This window comes from Aulonocara sp. 'chitande type north' Nkhata Bay, linkage group LG1 (assembly GCF_057382095.1).
Source record: "Aulonocara sp. 'chitande type north' Nkhata Bay isolate Kocher_YH1m ecotype deep benthic linkage group LG1, A_spYH_male_GT1.1, whole genome shotgun sequence".
In the NCBI taxonomy this organism is placed as follows: Eukaryota; Metazoa; Chordata; class Actinopteri; order Cichliformes; family Cichlidae; genus Aulonocara; species Aulonocara sp. 'chitande type north' Nkhata Bay.
Genome location: NC_141344.1, coordinates 20,880,929 through 20,897,778, shown reverse-complemented (window position 1 = coordinate 20,897,778; position 16,850 = coordinate 20,880,929). Strand labels below are relative to the sequence as shown.

The 16,850-nt window shown below is 40.5% G+C and overlaps 1 protein-coding gene across 2 annotated transcripts in view; it reads right to left on the bottom strand.

The window, feature by feature from the left end:
- The window catches only part of sbf2 (SET binding factor 2), a 108,183-nt gene that overhangs the window by 55,164 nt on the left and 36,169 nt on the right, over positions 1 to 16,850 (bottom strand). For both annotated transcript variants that reach the window (XM_086287810.1, XM_086287811.1), the window contains exons 3-9: positions 13,881 to 14,018; positions 10,223 to 10,357; positions 9,714 to 9,824; positions 8,514 to 8,619; positions 3,551 to 3,683; positions 1,627 to 1,735; positions 1,161 to 1,274 (exon numbers count right to left, since the gene is read on the bottom strand). In XM_086287810.1, coding sequence (XP_086143936.1) covers positions 1,161 to 1,274; positions 1,627 to 1,735; positions 3,551 to 3,683; positions 8,514 to 8,619; positions 9,714 to 9,824; positions 10,223 to 10,357; positions 13,881 to 14,018 — 846 coding nt within the window. The remainder of the gene's footprint in view (positions 1 to 1,160; positions 1,275 to 1,626; positions 1,736 to 3,550; positions 3,684 to 8,513; positions 8,620 to 9,713; positions 9,825 to 10,222; positions 10,358 to 13,880; positions 14,019 to 16,850) is intronic.

Sequence of the window (16,850 nt, the reverse complement as noted above, 5' to 3'; positions counted from 1 at the left end):
GCTCTGCAGCACCTCCTGCAAAAAACAAAAACATTACCTGATCATCCCTTCAAGTTAGTCTCCCTGTGACTTCTAGGAAACATACGTTGCACTCGGGCAAAGTTCAGTTCACTCCATAAAAGTCCTGCTGTGACTACCTGCATGTGACAGTCTCTGATGGCAACTGGATCATGTTGTCTGTGTCAAAATACACGCCTTCAACCATTTTTGATTTTCAGGAAGAGGAGAGTCTCAGAGTGTGGCCGGGAAAAAAAATAATCAAAAAACAACACGTGGCACAGATCAGATCAAGTGTTCTTCCTCAGCTGTCTCAGGATATTACAGCCAGTACTGATTCTCCAGCCTGTTGGGGCCCAAAAAAAATACACAGGGGGCCCGTCCAGCCACAGGTCATCCCCATTCTGTTCTAAATAATGTGACATCACCAACAACAGTCTATAAAACAACAGGTAAAGTGTTACTAACACTGTAACTACTAGTTTCTATGTTCTTTTAGCCTACTAGCTATGCTAATAAGTCAGGTTCCAGGTCTGACTCCTGGCTCTGACCTTGTCACATCACAGTGGAGACAGGTGGGGCCCACTTAGGGAGGTCATGTGTCTTTTGCTATCCTTGGAAACTGAGGGCACTGCTGTAATGTACAATTTGCCTGCCTTGCTTAAGGCAAGTATTACAGCAGAACAACTCGGTGACCCTAAGGGATAAATTCAGGGAGTCAATCTAGGAGCATGTACCTTGATACCCATCTAACTTGATGAGCTGTCTTCAAGCTGGCCGACATGAGTTGTAGCTCAATCCTTTGCTCAATAACAGTGATGGAAGCTGGCTCAGGTTGTCAGCATTTGTTCTTTGTGCACGTGTATGTTCCACAATTAAATTGCAAAGCAGGGTTTCTAAGGAGAGATTTAAATGTTGCAAGGAGACGACCTTGAAAAGGTCAGGTATGTTTTTTGCTTTGTTTGGCCGGCATTACGGAACTTTCTGAGCACACTTCGTATACAGAACACAACCCACTCTATTACTCTATTATATAATGTTCAAAGAAAAGGAACTTCGGGAATATTTAAAATTTTGGGGTGCTCACTTTAGATGCCATCATCTTTAAATAATGTGGTTTTAGGTGTTTTTGTGTGCATGTGTGAGTTTGCGTTTGGGCTCACCAGGGACAGGGTAGACTGTGTTTGGTGTAACAAAGGTTCAGGTAGCAAGGACAGGTGGATACACTCAGGAATCTTTATTGTTCCTCCATCCAGGTCAGCAATGATAACATCCAACTGATCAAAACACACAAAACACTGACAGGTCAGGTGGTTTTACTGCTGCTGGAGGAAGCGCTGTGTGGTAGACATGTCTGATGAGAGTCAAATGCAACCAGCTAAATATAGAGAAATCTTTTAAAACCCAGTGTGCAAAAACAATCTGAAAAAATAAAAATGTCACTTTCGCTGGTCAGTAGAAAGAAAAAGTCCTTAAAGCAAGACCTGCTTTGAGGATATCAAAATAAGCCTTTAAAGACTTTAAGTTGTCTGTTAATGATTCATTGTTACCTTTTAACAATTTCTAATCTTTAACTTGTGCATGAAGGTAGGACAAATTCCTGGATGTCTGTGACACGTCTACACTCACCAGATCCTGGATTTCGTTCTGAAACATGGAGTGCACGCCGATGATGAAGGGCGTGGGTGAACTCAACACTTCCAGCAGTCGCGAAGGTAGAATGGGGATGTAGGGGTAGCTGTGTGCACGGACACAAGCAAAACGCACACATTTACTCAGAAGAAAGATTAAGAAGAATTATGCAACGATTGGTCAACTATGAGCTTAAAATATACTTCCCCGCAGGGAAGAGGATGTGATTTGATGAAAATGGAGCTCGGATGACTAAACTTATTTCAAGTGATAAGAGAGCAGTAAAGCACGGAGGACATTTATACGTAAATTTTAAATGATCATCATCATCTACAGGAAACTTGTGTCAAAACTGCAATAAACCCCAGATAATTTAAATGTAGAACACTGTGTGTGGACACAGTGTTTCATATCATGTTAATACATAGTGGCTTCTAATTCTACCTGAACAACAGAATTACTCGAGACCACGATTGTGTACCAGTCATCTGAAACGCCCGTTACTTCTGTGCAAGTCCTGTATTACATTTTCCAGTAACAAAAGGGTTTTTTGAGACGTGTGACTGTGTTTGTGCAAACTTCCAGCAGCTTAGACAGACAAATAAACCGCTGCTGATTTTTGCTGTTCTTGTTGCTGTTGGCAAACTTAGACCAAGCAAACAATGAAGGATACAGGCACACAACGCAAGGAATGGCAGAGTAGCATCATGGTTTTAGTGCTTTGATTGCTCATTTGTTAATAGGAACTAAATACACTCGCAGACACTTTATTAGGTACACCTTGCAAGCAAAGAAAGGGATCCCCTCAATTCTTCATCGCATAGATTCTGCAAGTTGCTGAAAAGATTTCTCCGAGATTTCGCTCCATGTTGACACGACAGCATCACGCAGTTGCTGCAGATTTGCCGGCTGCTCATGCATGCCCACATCTCAAGGTTGCTGTATTGGACTGAGATCTAGTGACAGTTATTCTGCTGGAAACAGTCATCAGAAGATGGGCACAGTGTGGTCATGAATGCTGTTCATGCCAAATTAGTCATCTGAACGTTGCTTCAGTGCTCAATGTGTTGTTCTTTTATAACCGCCGCTCACAGGAGACTTTCTCTTTTTCTATAAACCCTAGAGATGGTTGTGTGGGAGAATCTCAGATCAGTAGTTTCTGAAATACTCGGACCATCCCACAGAGCACCAACAACGATGCCATGTCACTTAAATCACCTTTCATCCCCATTCTGATGCTCAGTTTGAATTTCAACAAGTCTACACACCTAAATACACCTAGCTGTATGCCAGCTGATTGGCTGATTAGATATTTACGCTAACAGTGAGTTAAATAGGTATACTTAATAAAGTGGCAGATGACCATATATCTCATACTTATAAATATTTATATGTATTAGCATCCTACTACACCACATTAGATCAACTTGATGTTGGTACTTTGCTTTCACATAAAGACACGGTGGCACGCCATGGCTGGAAATCATGTGGATGTAGTCGTTAAACTGTTACTAATATTACTACAATGATGGTTCAAGACGTCTTCTGTGAAAAAGGCTTACTGTCTCCTTCCTCCTGACGTCTTCCTTCCTTTTGCATGCTTTGCAAAAGGAAGGAAGATATGTTTCACAAGGGAGAGTGATGAACAAATGTATCGGAGAAAGGTAAGGAGGTTATTAACCACATACATCTGAGTCATTTCAAGCAAACAAAAAAAAAAAAAAAAGAGGTTAAAGAAGGTTAAATTGTGTGACTTTAAAAGGTGATCTAATGTGGTGGAGAAAACTGTTTTTACAGAAATGAATGAAAAATTAACAAAGTTAATGATCAGTCAGATCACAAGCCAAGAAAGTCACAACTGCAGTCAATGGAAAGTCACATGAGATTCTGTCTCATCCAGCCATATCAAACACATACTCACCTGTATTTAAGAGGAAACATGAGGGCTTCCAGGGCACGGCATGCCTCTCCAAGCCGCTGGTAGCTGGTGGAGTGGAATAAGACCTTATGTTCTGTCAGAACTGCACAGAATAGGCTAAGAACATTTTGGATTCCTGAAATGACAAAAAACAAACCAAACCCCAACACAGAATGAAATAAATGAGGTATTTGCTGGAATGTGACGTCCACATTTTCCAGATCATTCATCTAAAATTGATTTGTGAAGGCCTTTCAGACTTCAACAACAGATTACAGCAAACAATGTGCACTTGGAAGTTCTCTGATAACCATAAAAGCTTCAAGCCGGATCACTGAAATTCTAAGGAAACAATATTCTGTACGCTCGTTCCTGTTAGGCGGAACAACGTGAAGAATGTTAATATAGAAAGTTCAGAACTTCATCTCATTGAAATTTGCTCCGGCTGTGATGGAAAAGTACAGAATGACTTCAGAGGGCATGAAAGGAGAACGCAAAACACTGACAGCAGTGTAGCCAAGACCACTTAAGGCTTTGTATGCAAGAACAATTATTTTAGCATCAGTTCTACAAGACTACAACACAATGTGGTTCTGCTTTTGCTGAAGTTGTAAAAATTTTATTGCACGCTACCAAAAACACTTTTTGGGAAGTGCACTTAAAAAAAAGAAGAAGAGTGTTACAGTAATGCAGGCTGACTTGTGCCAGTTCTTCAATTAGTATTACCTCTTTGTTTTATCACCTCCTGTCTAAATGAAGCTACCACAGTCTGTCTTTGTATGTGGGCACTGCACTCTCTGTTTACTATACACACAGAGCAAATGTATGCAGATGGGAACACTGAGCTAAATTTATATATTCAAATAAATGCATAATTGAAAATACAATGTTTTTAAAAATATGAATACTTTGAACTAAACTGAAAGGGCAAATTCACTTTTGTTTATATTTCTTAGCTTGTATTATTATTTTTACTACTGTTGTTATTTAGTGCAGCTGCATTAATTGGAAATAAAATTACAGTGACGCTGTGTAATCTGCACTGTGTCCACTAGCTGTGAAAATAAATCTGCATTCAAATAGGACAGTTTCTACTGAACCATTGAATATAAAGGTAGGTGAAAAGTCATCTCTGAAAAACAAAGGAAATTACACACTCTCATACAGTATAAATAATATTTCAAAAACTGATGCGACAATCAGGAAGAATTCTAAGTTTATAGTTCCTGTTATTGTTTCCTATCAAGCAACTGACAGACCAATTCATCACACATCGGAGTGATAAGGAAAGAGGAACACCGGCAGACATATCCGCGCCGCTGGGGGCGCTGGGTCTGGAGTCTGGCTGCCTGAATGGAGCGCTTCAGTAATAAACAGGAAACGCGCACCTCAAAAAAAACAAAGGAAGAAAATCTTCCTTTTTAAAATGAAAAAGCGTGACTTAAAAAGTCATAACAGGCACCAAATGATGTATTTTTGTCCGTAATTTTTACTGAGATACCGAGGCTTCCAATTCACAGTCACACCTCGTGTTCAGGTGTTTGCTTATCTCATGGAAACAGCGACACGTTTCCGAGCCCTAAATAAAAGAAGTGGCAGCAAAAACAGAACAGACAAAGGCAACAAACAACAACAGTCGGGCTGTTGATGGTCGGATTTATCTCGCTCCCGGCCGGGGGGTGGTGTTGGGGGGGCTGTACTTCCTGTGCAGTGTAACATGTTTAACACACATTCCTCTGTGGTGACTCGATGACCTGTGCGCACAGAGCGATGTCCCGACCTGCCTGTCCCCATGCTAGTAGCTGATCCTTATATGGATGTAAGGACGAGCTAATAAGTGGAAACAAAACGCTTACGTGTAACTCATCAACTGACTTTCCAATCAATGTTCAGGAAAGTCAGGCTTTAAGGTCAGAGGAATCATTAACTCTACTGTCTAACTATGTCTGTAACTTTCAGTTTCCTGCACCTTAATAAAAAAATAATTATTATATAACAACCTGTGACAGCAGCAGGAGAGATTAAAAAAAAAGATTATGATTTCATATTCTTGCCAAGAGTGGAATAAAGAATAGATAATACCGATGCCGTGTCTACATATATAGCTTACAGACACGAGATGGTCAGGACAGTTTAGCCTGAAAAAACCTGCAGACAAAAAAACAAAACATGCAGACTGAAATAATTGAGGTGGTTTCAAAACACCATTGCCTGAAGTACATTTGTTCATTTATCCAACATTAAACTTCTGATAGAGTAAACCTGACTTTATAAGTTAAATTACAGTCATGGTATACTGTAAACATCACAAGATGAAAATATCAAGAATGAGTACATTCAGTATTTGATAAATTCAGCGTCACTGTCATGAAAGTAAAACGATATGATGCTTTTATTGGGCGTTATAGGTGCATGAGTCATTTTAGCCATTGGTAGGTGGTTGCCAGGCAACTTATAATCATGTAGGAGGAGTTCCCAGCCAAACCAACAGACAGTTTTTGTATTACAGTAAGTAACTATAAAAAGTGACAAATTGTGGCTTTGAGGTTTTTCTGGCTAGCTATTTTTCCCTTCTGCTAGCCTCTGTTTAAAGCTATGCTAACAATCTCATTGCTTTAGCCTTTAGCCTAGTTTAGTGTAGATTCCCTGCGCCGTGTCAGAGGTACTTTTCTTCCTGAAAGTCATGATGATACAAATATCATAAATATGACATTTTCTGTAAACACCTGGGTAGGGCTGGGCTATATCATACCGTTCACAGTAATACCGGTGTAATGTTGGGCAACGATAGGAAAATCAAATATCGCGATAGAACGTGGGTAAAACGCGCATGCGCAGTGCCTTTGTTTACATACGCACATGGCGGCGATGCAGAATGAGAAGAGCGAAAGTGGATCGTTAAATGAAACGAATGAACCAGAATTGGTTTGTAAAAATGCTGCAACTTCAGTGGTGTGGAACTGGTTTGGCTTTCATCCGTCAGGTACACAACAAAGCACTATTTTTGGTAGAGCATGTTAGCGGGCCGTCGTTATTACCGTGTTTTTTTTTGGAAAATACGGCACACTTAAAATCAATCCTTTGATTTTTCTGAAAATCGACAGTGCCCCTTATAATCCCGTGTGCCTTATGTATGAATTCTGGTTGTGTTTACTGACCTCGAAATGATTTTATGTGATACACGGCGCTCGAAAATCTGTCAAATGTTTCAGTACGACTTTGCTAAGCTACGAACCCGCAACGCTTGATGAATTGTCGGAGCATTACGGCTATATTAGGCAGGAGCCTCGCGGAGTGATACGTACTGTGCGTGTGTATAACCTCTTTTTTTGTGGATTTTGTGGATGTTATACATGGTTATGCTGAGGATATGTCGGCCAATTTCCACTGGAAATGCCTTTTGGTTAAACTGTCAGCAAGGAATTTGCATTTGCACTGTTACGTTTTTATGTAACTTTAATGCACTTAAAAAAGCTGCTTGTTTAAGTGAAAATACATTGATGGTTTTTTTTTTTTGGCACTAATAAAGTTGAGAAGTTGTAAATTATTTTGTCTAGTGTCAATTATATCGTCAGTTATCGTTATCACAAATTTTCAAATGTATATCGTGATAAATATTTTTGGTCATATCGCCCTGCTCTGGGTACATTTAGCAGTGTTCAGATATCGGTTTGCATGCAGAAGAGTACCTGTCTATTCATTTTCATTTTCAAAATTATTAACAGAGCGACCGAACTGTAATCATTGCGCTATTCGTACGTGACTCTAAACATTAGAAAGAAACTAAAATGTGCAGTTCATCTTTCCAGCACACATGTACTGTATCCTACTTGCTGCTCTGAACTGCAAATGTACCCTCCTGATTAAAGGAAGCAGGTTTAGGAAAACTGACTGGTCGTGATTCGTTATTATGTCAACATTATTTTGTTTTGTGTATCCAAATTGGCAACAAATGCATGCTCTGACATGACCCTAATTGCATATATCGTGTAAGAACACCTACCCCTCCCAATCCCCTTGCTGCTTCCAAACAAAACGAGGATGGTGTTAATACAGTCAGGATACAGAATCTACTCTGATGTGAAGCACATTCTCCTAATCAAGAGAGACCAAATGAGGGCCAACTTTCCATTACAAATCAGATTTCAGGTGAATTAGATTGAATCACACTCTCGGCTTACATATGCAAAAAGTGAAATAAGCCCCGCTGTTTAGGAATAACCCCAAAATCTGCAAACATAATGCAGAAAGTTCACAGCGTGGCTTTTGCCAATTTGCGGGTTTTTTTGGAGTGCTAAGAAAAACAATAGACACACTCCCTAAATACGTCTGGACTCCCTCATGATTGAGTCATTGCGTATCAGGCACGTCGGTTCTTTACCAGAGCACGTATCGCCTGTTCAAATCATTTAAGTCTGGACCATTAACATATTGTGCAAACACTGCAATCCGAAACCACAAAACCTAATCAAATCTTCATTATTGGCTCCTTCTACCCAGACAAAATTACAGAAACATTGATGGGACACAGAGAAAAACGCACAGCCGTGCTTGAGACGCATTTCATGTAGAACTAATCCGAGCTCTTAATGGCTCACCGCAAAAGTCCTACAGTAGTGGAGTTTGCCACTAGGTGATTAGCAAAGTTACACAGAGCATTTAAAAATCTGATAAGAATAAATGTGAAATATGTCAAGCATAAAGGCATTTTACTAAATAAGCTGAGACATTGAATGCTTTAAAACTTATGTTTTTAAATGTGACTGCTGTCAGATTATAATAGCTACTAGAAATACTTACATGGTGATTGAGTCTACAGTACATGATAAACTGCAGCAGGGTAATGTTAATAAATACATGACAAGACATTTAGTCATTTCATTTCAGATACAACAATGAAGTCATAAATAAGTCATGTTGTGACTCATGATTGCTGGTTAGTAGTTATCACAGTTCCTTGACCCACCCAACTGCTGGAAGAGTAGAGCAATACTCTTGGATGTAACGGGCAGCGTGTCGTTCAGGGGTGTCTGGATGAGCTGACGGTCTCCTGCTCCCAGGCTAAATAGCTTCTGTAAACAGAAAAAAAAAGGGCGTGACAGTCAGACAACAGCAATAGAACATTTTAACGACCATCACGTCTACAGGGTTGAGAAGTCCAACGACTGACAGTCACAGGACTGTTCTGAGCCCGTGGGGCATGAAAAAGATGCATTCTATTCAATGCAAACACTGTGCAGACCATCTGAATAAGTCTTTTTCACACTAATCAAAAACATAACTGATATGGTGCACAGCTGCATCAATATAAAAATGATTCATGCACTGCAAAGATTCAAAAACATATTTCCAAAGTGTGTACGTGTTGTTCAGATCAACACAGACTCTAATCAGTCACCTAAAAGCTGTGCTGTAATTATTCTCACAAATACATCCTGATTCACACCGTGTGCAGGTATCCTCTGATATAATCTCACAGTATCATATAAAGGTCTCATGGGGTCCTCATTCACACAATTCCTGGCATACCTGTATGTTCAACTGTGTTTTGTTTTGACAAATGAGTCTGCTTGGGTCTGGCAGACTTGAGGACATGAGATTTTTTGTGGCGTCTTGCTAGAGAACAGAAGGGGCCAAATTCTTCCTTCTAACAGCACATTATCCATCATTTAAAACAAAATCAGATGAGAAAGCGAATGTGGCAGAATGAGCGGGCTGCGTTTTTGTTCCGGGTGTTAAATAAATTATCTTATGCCTAGCTTACCGGAGCATTATCTTCTGACATTTGGCCACCAAAATACATTATGACATCAAGAGGGATCCTAATGCAGCGACAGTGCAGTACAGTCCTCAAAAATGCTACAGATAAAGTTCAAGAGATTTTCTTTCTTGCTCCACTCTAAGAGTTTATTTCACGGCAGAATGAGCAGACTAGAACTTCGCCTGAACCCTGAACATGATGGTGGTGACTGGCTGCAAAGCAAACATCAGTCTGCATCACTGAACCTCAGTCATCCACTTACAATCTGGCTGAAAGCAGAGCAGGGTTGACATCAACAACCAACTAGCACAAAGTCCTGGACCTGTGCCCCCCTCCTTGAAAAACCACCCAACAGCAGAGCTAGACAGTGATATGTGGACATGTTCTCTCTTAGGTCAGACTTACCTGAGATCCACCAGCAACAGGAACCAAGAACGTAAAAAGGTTGGCCACCAATCCCTCCAAAGGGAAACTCAGGCTATCGATGTAGACCGTGTAGATCAGCCCTAAGCACCCCTGTAAGAACAACACGTGGAAGACAACTAAGACATGGAGAAAAAGGAAAGAAGCAACCATCAATGTGCTTAATAAGTGTCTGCATTTTCTCTTTTTGGGCCAAGAGCAAAGGATCCTCAGTAGGTAAGGTCTGCTAGTAAGGTTATTACCATGGATGGTATGACTGGCCTTACGCCAGCACAAACTGACCTTAATGAAAGGCTCAAAGTTTCTTATACACCTGAGACTCCTGTACTTTCTGAAGTGCATGCCTACATTACACCCATTTTACAGACAGAACAAAGCAGATTAGTATCTGCAAGACGAAAATCAGATTTGACAAAAATTCTGAGAATTCTTCTGAACGGTCAGAAAAAACATTTTTTAAATCAAGATTTAATCGTGCGGTGTCTTATTACCCGGAATATTTCGGGATAATCCAGCCTGGACACGAGAATGAGACTTTTTGGTGCAAACACTTGAGCTGGCTGGATCAGGCCATCCTCTTCTGCCTCCTCATCTTCATCGCCATCAGCTTCAATGTTCTTTGATCCCTGAAACATAAAAAGAGCAGTCGTTACTTTATAAGAAGAAGCACCTTGAGGAGACTGTTGTGATTTGGCACTGTATAAATAAAATGGCCTTTGGGCTGCATTCAATTCAGTTAAAGAAATGTTAAAAATCCTCCTTTGTCTACAGTGAGCAGAAAAAAAAACATTCATGAAAGGCTGGACAATTAATTATCCTCTTTCACAATGTTGCATTTTAGTACAGCCAGCAGAGCCACTCTGTTAATTTCTTCAATTACGATGATGCTAATAAAAGATTTCTCCAAAGGGACCAAGATTAAACGAGATTTGCTTACAGAAGAGTCAAAAATGACTTTAGGAAGTTCATCCTCCTTCTCTCCTAGGATCACATCATAATACAGCAAATGCAAAACATCAGTGACAAAAATACCAAACAAGTTAACAACTGCACAGCGCTTAGTATCTGTTGTGTAAGATAGAAAATTTACAGTTTCGATCTGGTCTCTATTGAGATCCACGAGCTGCATTACGACACTGATACGCCAATCTCTCGGCGCTCATTCCAAATAAAGCCTTTATCACAGTCTAGTATATTTCTCCAGGCAGTCAAAACATGCCGCAAGAGCTTAGGTATCTCCAGCACCAAGGAGTGCAGGATCAAAATATCTGTTCTATCCATCTGAGAATTTGGGGGGGGGGGGGGAGATTTGGTTCAATTATTTAACAAAATACATTCCTGCGCCGCCTGTCTGGACGCTCTCTGAAATCTAGCTGAGCAGATAAGGACGTCAACTCAGACAGTTAAGACTGTTAAAACACCCTCACGTTTCAAGAAGATCTTCAGCGCTCTGAAGTGAACGCTGGAATGTTTGAGGTACCCCGATGGTCTCGATGAGACCAAATATAGCCTGACCTAATGATTAATATGAGCGAGACAGATAAAAGATAAGGCCGTGTGGTGGATAATAAACGTTTATAGGGTCAGTCTTTATGCTACAGCATGTAATCTACACCAAGCAGACACGCATCTCGGTCAAGTGTCTCTCTATCAGACACAAACATCTCAGTTAGTTTAATCTGTTTGAGTGAAGCGTATCAGTTAAACTGTAAGACAAACTGTATTGTTTTCATGCTTTTTTTAAAAGCCTAAAGATAGCTTCAAAATTAATTAGATTAACTTCTCACTTTATAAACTAATACATTATGTGCCAACATCAAAATCAGTGCAACGCTCTGCTTGGAAGCCCTGATTCTTTCCAAGAAGCACGGCACTTGGGCATACATGAGATATCTAAATATTATTGTAAAACAAGCATGCCCCCCCCACCTTGGGGAAAAAAGGCACTCCGTGACTCCCCTTCAGGACAATGTGGCTGACAACATTACAAAATCTGCTTCAGAATCACTCCACCACCAGCACCATAGCAAAGAGTTCAAGGCCTTGACCCATTTTAACTGGAAAAAAAGCTAAAACAACCCGATACTCAAGGCCCCCAAAATGATCTGCTGCCAGTGTCCCCGTGCCAGACACCCCCAGAGGTCCAATGTCCATAACTCAATGGATTGAAGCTTTCCACGTGGCATCAGGGACTCTTGCACATTATTACTGATTAAAATACATATAAAAACAACAAAAAAAACCAAACAGAAATGAGGTTTCTCAACAGTTTGTATTGACTTTATTTTACACACAACCACCTGCTTCAGGTGTGGGGTTTTTGACTGAGTGAAAACATTAAGAGTCCCACTTTTCCAACCTGGCAACAAAGTTTACATGTTGAGATACACCGGCTCTGTGATTGTACATACGTTTACACTCCTCTACTGCCACAAAAAAAAAGTGTTCAAAAATGTGTTTTTTGAGCATAGTACGAGTTCTCCCTGTAGTCTCGATCATGTCTGGTAAATATGTGGAGCATTATCAAAATTGCATGAAATAGAATTTCCAGAGGTCATCCTCGTGTTAAAGTGAAATCCTGTCGCTAAAGTCCTCCTACTCTTCACAATGAGGGTGATCCACTTATCTGTAAACCCTAACATGCTTTTCACAGACTTCACCAACAAGAGGCGAGCAAAGTGGAAAAATGCACTCAGTTATGCAAACTGAGGCATGCTTTAATACAAATGTAATTATAATGTGATTCACACAACAAGTTCAAATGCTAATGAGAAAAGGATGCACTACAACAGAGCTGAATTCAGGCATTCCACCAAAGTGACTCGTTGCTATTTTGAAGTTGACACATTTCTCTTACGGGGCTCGATTTCAAATTTCCCTCAAAGATGTTAAAGTGATATAACTGGAATGTGATTGATGACTGCCTTCCACATGCGAAAGGATGTGAGGTCACAGTGGGCAGAGTGACAAAGAGTCATTTAAGGCCTCCAACAAAGGCCAACACAGTGAAACAATTATCTTGGTATTGTGTGGGCCTCTGGCAGGGAGAGAAGTTAACAAGATCACTGGTAAGTATGAAAATGATCCCAATGAAACTAATCTGTAGTAATCAATAATTTATGGGGGTTTTGGACATTGGTGCCGTGACCACTAATCTGCAATCAAACGCAGTCTTGTATGCATGAGTAAATCACATGCCGAAGGGGAGCAGAGGCTATCCTGTCTTTCCTCGGCCAAGTCACAATTTATTAGGCTGGATGCAAACAGGCTGTTTTATAATAACGCCCGACATTCTGGAAGACATCAACCACGCGACAAGCATTCCTGAGAACTAAAGAAGAGTGCCAAAGACGGCAAAAAAACAAAAACAAAAAGCAAATCAATAAGCCTAAAATGAAAACAGAAAGTCACATTGCCCAAGCTTCATATCCCTAAGGGTGTCTAATGGTTATGAAAAGCACACAAGAATGACAGTGACCTCGTTTTGGGGAGGAGGAAGAAACCGACTTCAACATTTTGATATCAGGGGCTTACAAGGTGATGATGTCATGCACTGCTTTCTACTAAAGAGGACAGGTGACTGTAGATTTGTATTATTACTGTGGCTCACATGGCAGCTCAAGGGGTTACAGGTGATGCACCGATCTGACATTTTGATCAAATATCAATGCGATCACTGATGATCAGATCATGTTGGTTACAGCCAACACATCATTAACACTGCACTGATTGCTAACAGGGGAGTTAATGTAGCATTTAAGAAGCTAAAAACTAGGAAAAAGCAAAGATAGAGCAGCTGGAAGGTATTTCACTTCCAGCTGTTCGCAAAAGTTTTTAAGATAAAACATAAAACGATCGAGTGAGTTGCAAGGCTGAAAAACTCCAACAGCACGTTATGATTTCTCTCTTTTACTCAGTGGCACATAATGCTTGTTTGAAGGCTTCTGCTGCAATTCTAGTAAAATTGAATACTGTCGCCAACGGGTTCTTGTCCACTCCACTTTACACATGACATGCTTGTGTGGATCTGTAAACGGTGGTGGGTTCAGACTGAGCAGGGAATAAAGGAGAAACTCTCTAAGCTGAAATGAGACTGCAGATGAGTTCATGTAGTTCACGTTTTGGTCAAAGGTAGAGACTGTGGAGTACCTGCAGGTTGACCTCGGCCTCGTAGAAAGTGAGGCAGGAGCAGTAGTGTCGGTCTGAATCGATATCTGTCAGCACAACGGTGAAGAAAGTGGGTGCTTTCCGATCTCTGGACAGCCTCCAGCCTCCAGGCTGGCAGAACTGAAAAGACAAAAAACAGTAAAATGACGTCACATAGGAATCCACAGAATCACATCTCACTTACAGTAACATTTGGTTACTTTTGATTTTTTTTAAATAAATTCAGTGGTTATGACACCCACTGAGACTTTTTGCTGGTAAACCAATCAAACCTTCAAATTACTGTGAAATACTGCAGCAGGTCCTAGCTGAATCCCAACGCCCCCATAAAGAGCAAAGACAGGATGTCCTGCTTTGGGGTTGCAATTTCATCTCCTATGCATGCCACAGAGCAGGAAGTGGCATGTTCAGAATTTATTTTCTTTAAAAATTGTCAGCGATGGTGCCCGTTCTAATTGAAGGTCTGAGCATGAGAGGAAATGTCGCACACAAGACTTACAGGGACAAAAAACTCCAAAACAAAAAACAGGAATTAAGCAACTTTATACATTAAATCAAAGCTAAAACTGAGAATAACAACAAATATTTATTTATCCTACTGTCCCAATTTCTTATTCAGATTTTTAAATGACGAATCATCATTTAAGAAAACAACACATCTGAAAGGCGGACCTCTCTGTTACACCGTTTTATTGATTCAGACTGTCCAGGGTATAAGTTCGGACAGAGGTTTAGATATTCCATGAGAGAGTCCTGTTCTCCCAAAATCTTCCAGGAAGGACTTATTATTTAGACTTCCAAACATTCCTGTTTACTGACGATTTAAGTATCACACAAATCAATAATTTTCTATGCGTGACAAAACTGAGCCATTTTTAGAAAACTGTGGGCACAGAGAGAGACCATTACAATAATAAGAAGCATCTTAAACAGGTTTTAGGTCCCAGAGCAACAACAGCGTGAGTCATCTCCAATCCTGACACAAAACATCTGCAAAGTGTGGAAAAAAAACAAGCTTCTCCCGATACGTTGTCTGGTTAGACAAAACCGGTTTATCAATCTATTGACTTTATAGTTAGAGACATAAATTGCTGTTGATGTTGCCTTCACATAAACACTTGCAATTCTTCAAGCTCAAAATAAACCTGCCCACTGTTTGGAGAAATAGATGAATTATTTGTTCTTATAGATAAACTTTGAATAGTTTATCTTCCAAAAAAAAAGAAAAAGGAATAAATAAGCCACGTGGCACACGAGAGCACAGAGGGCCAAAGTATAAGGGGCAGGCAGGCATTTGGTCAGAGAGTTGAGTGTTTGTGTCTGATCCTTCTCTTGTTTTTGCAGGAGGCCCAACTGGCTCTGGTTTTGAAAATGGTGTTTAGACTGCTCCTCAGGGGTTACGCAGGGGATCACCGGACACATGGAGGAAGAGAGGAGACCGGGTTAAGGAGGGGCAGCTAAGGGCAAAAACAGATGAACAGATGGGTAGATAGCTGGCTCTGTACACGAGGTAGTGTCTCTTGGGCAGCAAATGATAAGAGGTCAACTAAAAAAAAAAAAAAAAAAAAAAAAAGGAGAAAAGGGAATTAAAGGGGAGGGCTGGAAAACAGAGATTAAGAGAGGAAGGGAGGAAAGAGAGAGATGGGAGGGGGACAAGGGGCCTGTTCAACCTGGAGGTTCAGACCAGGATGCCATCTTCTAGCAGATACAATAGCCCACAGGAAATCTGTTAAACCTGCATTGTGGGGAGGTGTGTGTGTGTGTGTGTGTGTGTGTGTGTGTGTGTGTGTGTGTGTGTGTGTGTGTGTGTGTGTGTGTGTGTGCATGAATGCTCGGGCCAGACAGGATCCAAGGACAAGTGCGGATAACTGTGCTCCTGTCCTAAAGTATTCCAACTATGCCATTCATTGTTGTCAAAAAAGAGACAAACACATTTGGGACCACATAGCTCAGAAGATCACAGGAGATAATAACATCCTGTGTGTGTGTGTCTGTGTGTGTGTTGTATTTCTCCATGTGTGTTTCCGTAGTGGTGAACATATGTGCGAGATGGGGACTATGACACGGTGACATGCAGGCAGCAGATGAAAAGATGATGGTGAAATGATGAATTGCCTTCCATAATGTTAAATAAGTGTTTAAGTCAGGGGTTTCTCTCCTGTAGGTCTGCAGAGACACTTCAGGGCTGGCACAGGTTCAAAGACACTTGACTGAGTTTGGTGTTTAGTAAACTTCATGGTATTCAGGGACCAATGCTTCCAGACAGACATCCATTTACATGCAACTTATCACTGTCTACATAAAACATGTATCTTTGATGTAGCTGGATCCGATTCAGACTCTACAAAGAAAGTGATTCCACGTATCCTACGCAGCTGCATTTTTATAAAAACGTGTCTCATTTCCGAGGTTTTAAACACTCAATGCTTATGACGCTACAAGTTTCAGGCCTGTGCAACAACTGAGTTTGGATCCTACACTAAGGTGTTCACATATGGTGAATGTTTGCTTGATTAAAACTATTTCAAGTAAGATGAGTATACTGATGGTCTCTCTCTGCAACCTACTAGAAAGGAAGGGCATCTCTGAAGGTCTGCAGTGCTTTTTACAAATGTTGTCATTTTAAATCAACTGCATGTAAACATCAATCCGAAGAAATCCTCTGTGATTTGTAATTAAGTGTGGATATACCGATAGTAACACTTTTCTTAAGTTATTCCTCTTTAAAAAGGAATTGAATAAAATGTGGCTTAAGCGCAGACTTTGTTTTAATTTAGTGGCCTAACAAAAATATTGCATTTTTAAGACTAAATGATACCAGAATTAAACTTTGTAGACACAGCGTTGTGGTTAGGGTATACCTGCCACCAATGGGACCAGGTCAGTAGAGTTTATTACTGAACTGACTGCTAACTGACAGACTGACAAAAGTAGCAGTGTAAACTTCAATGT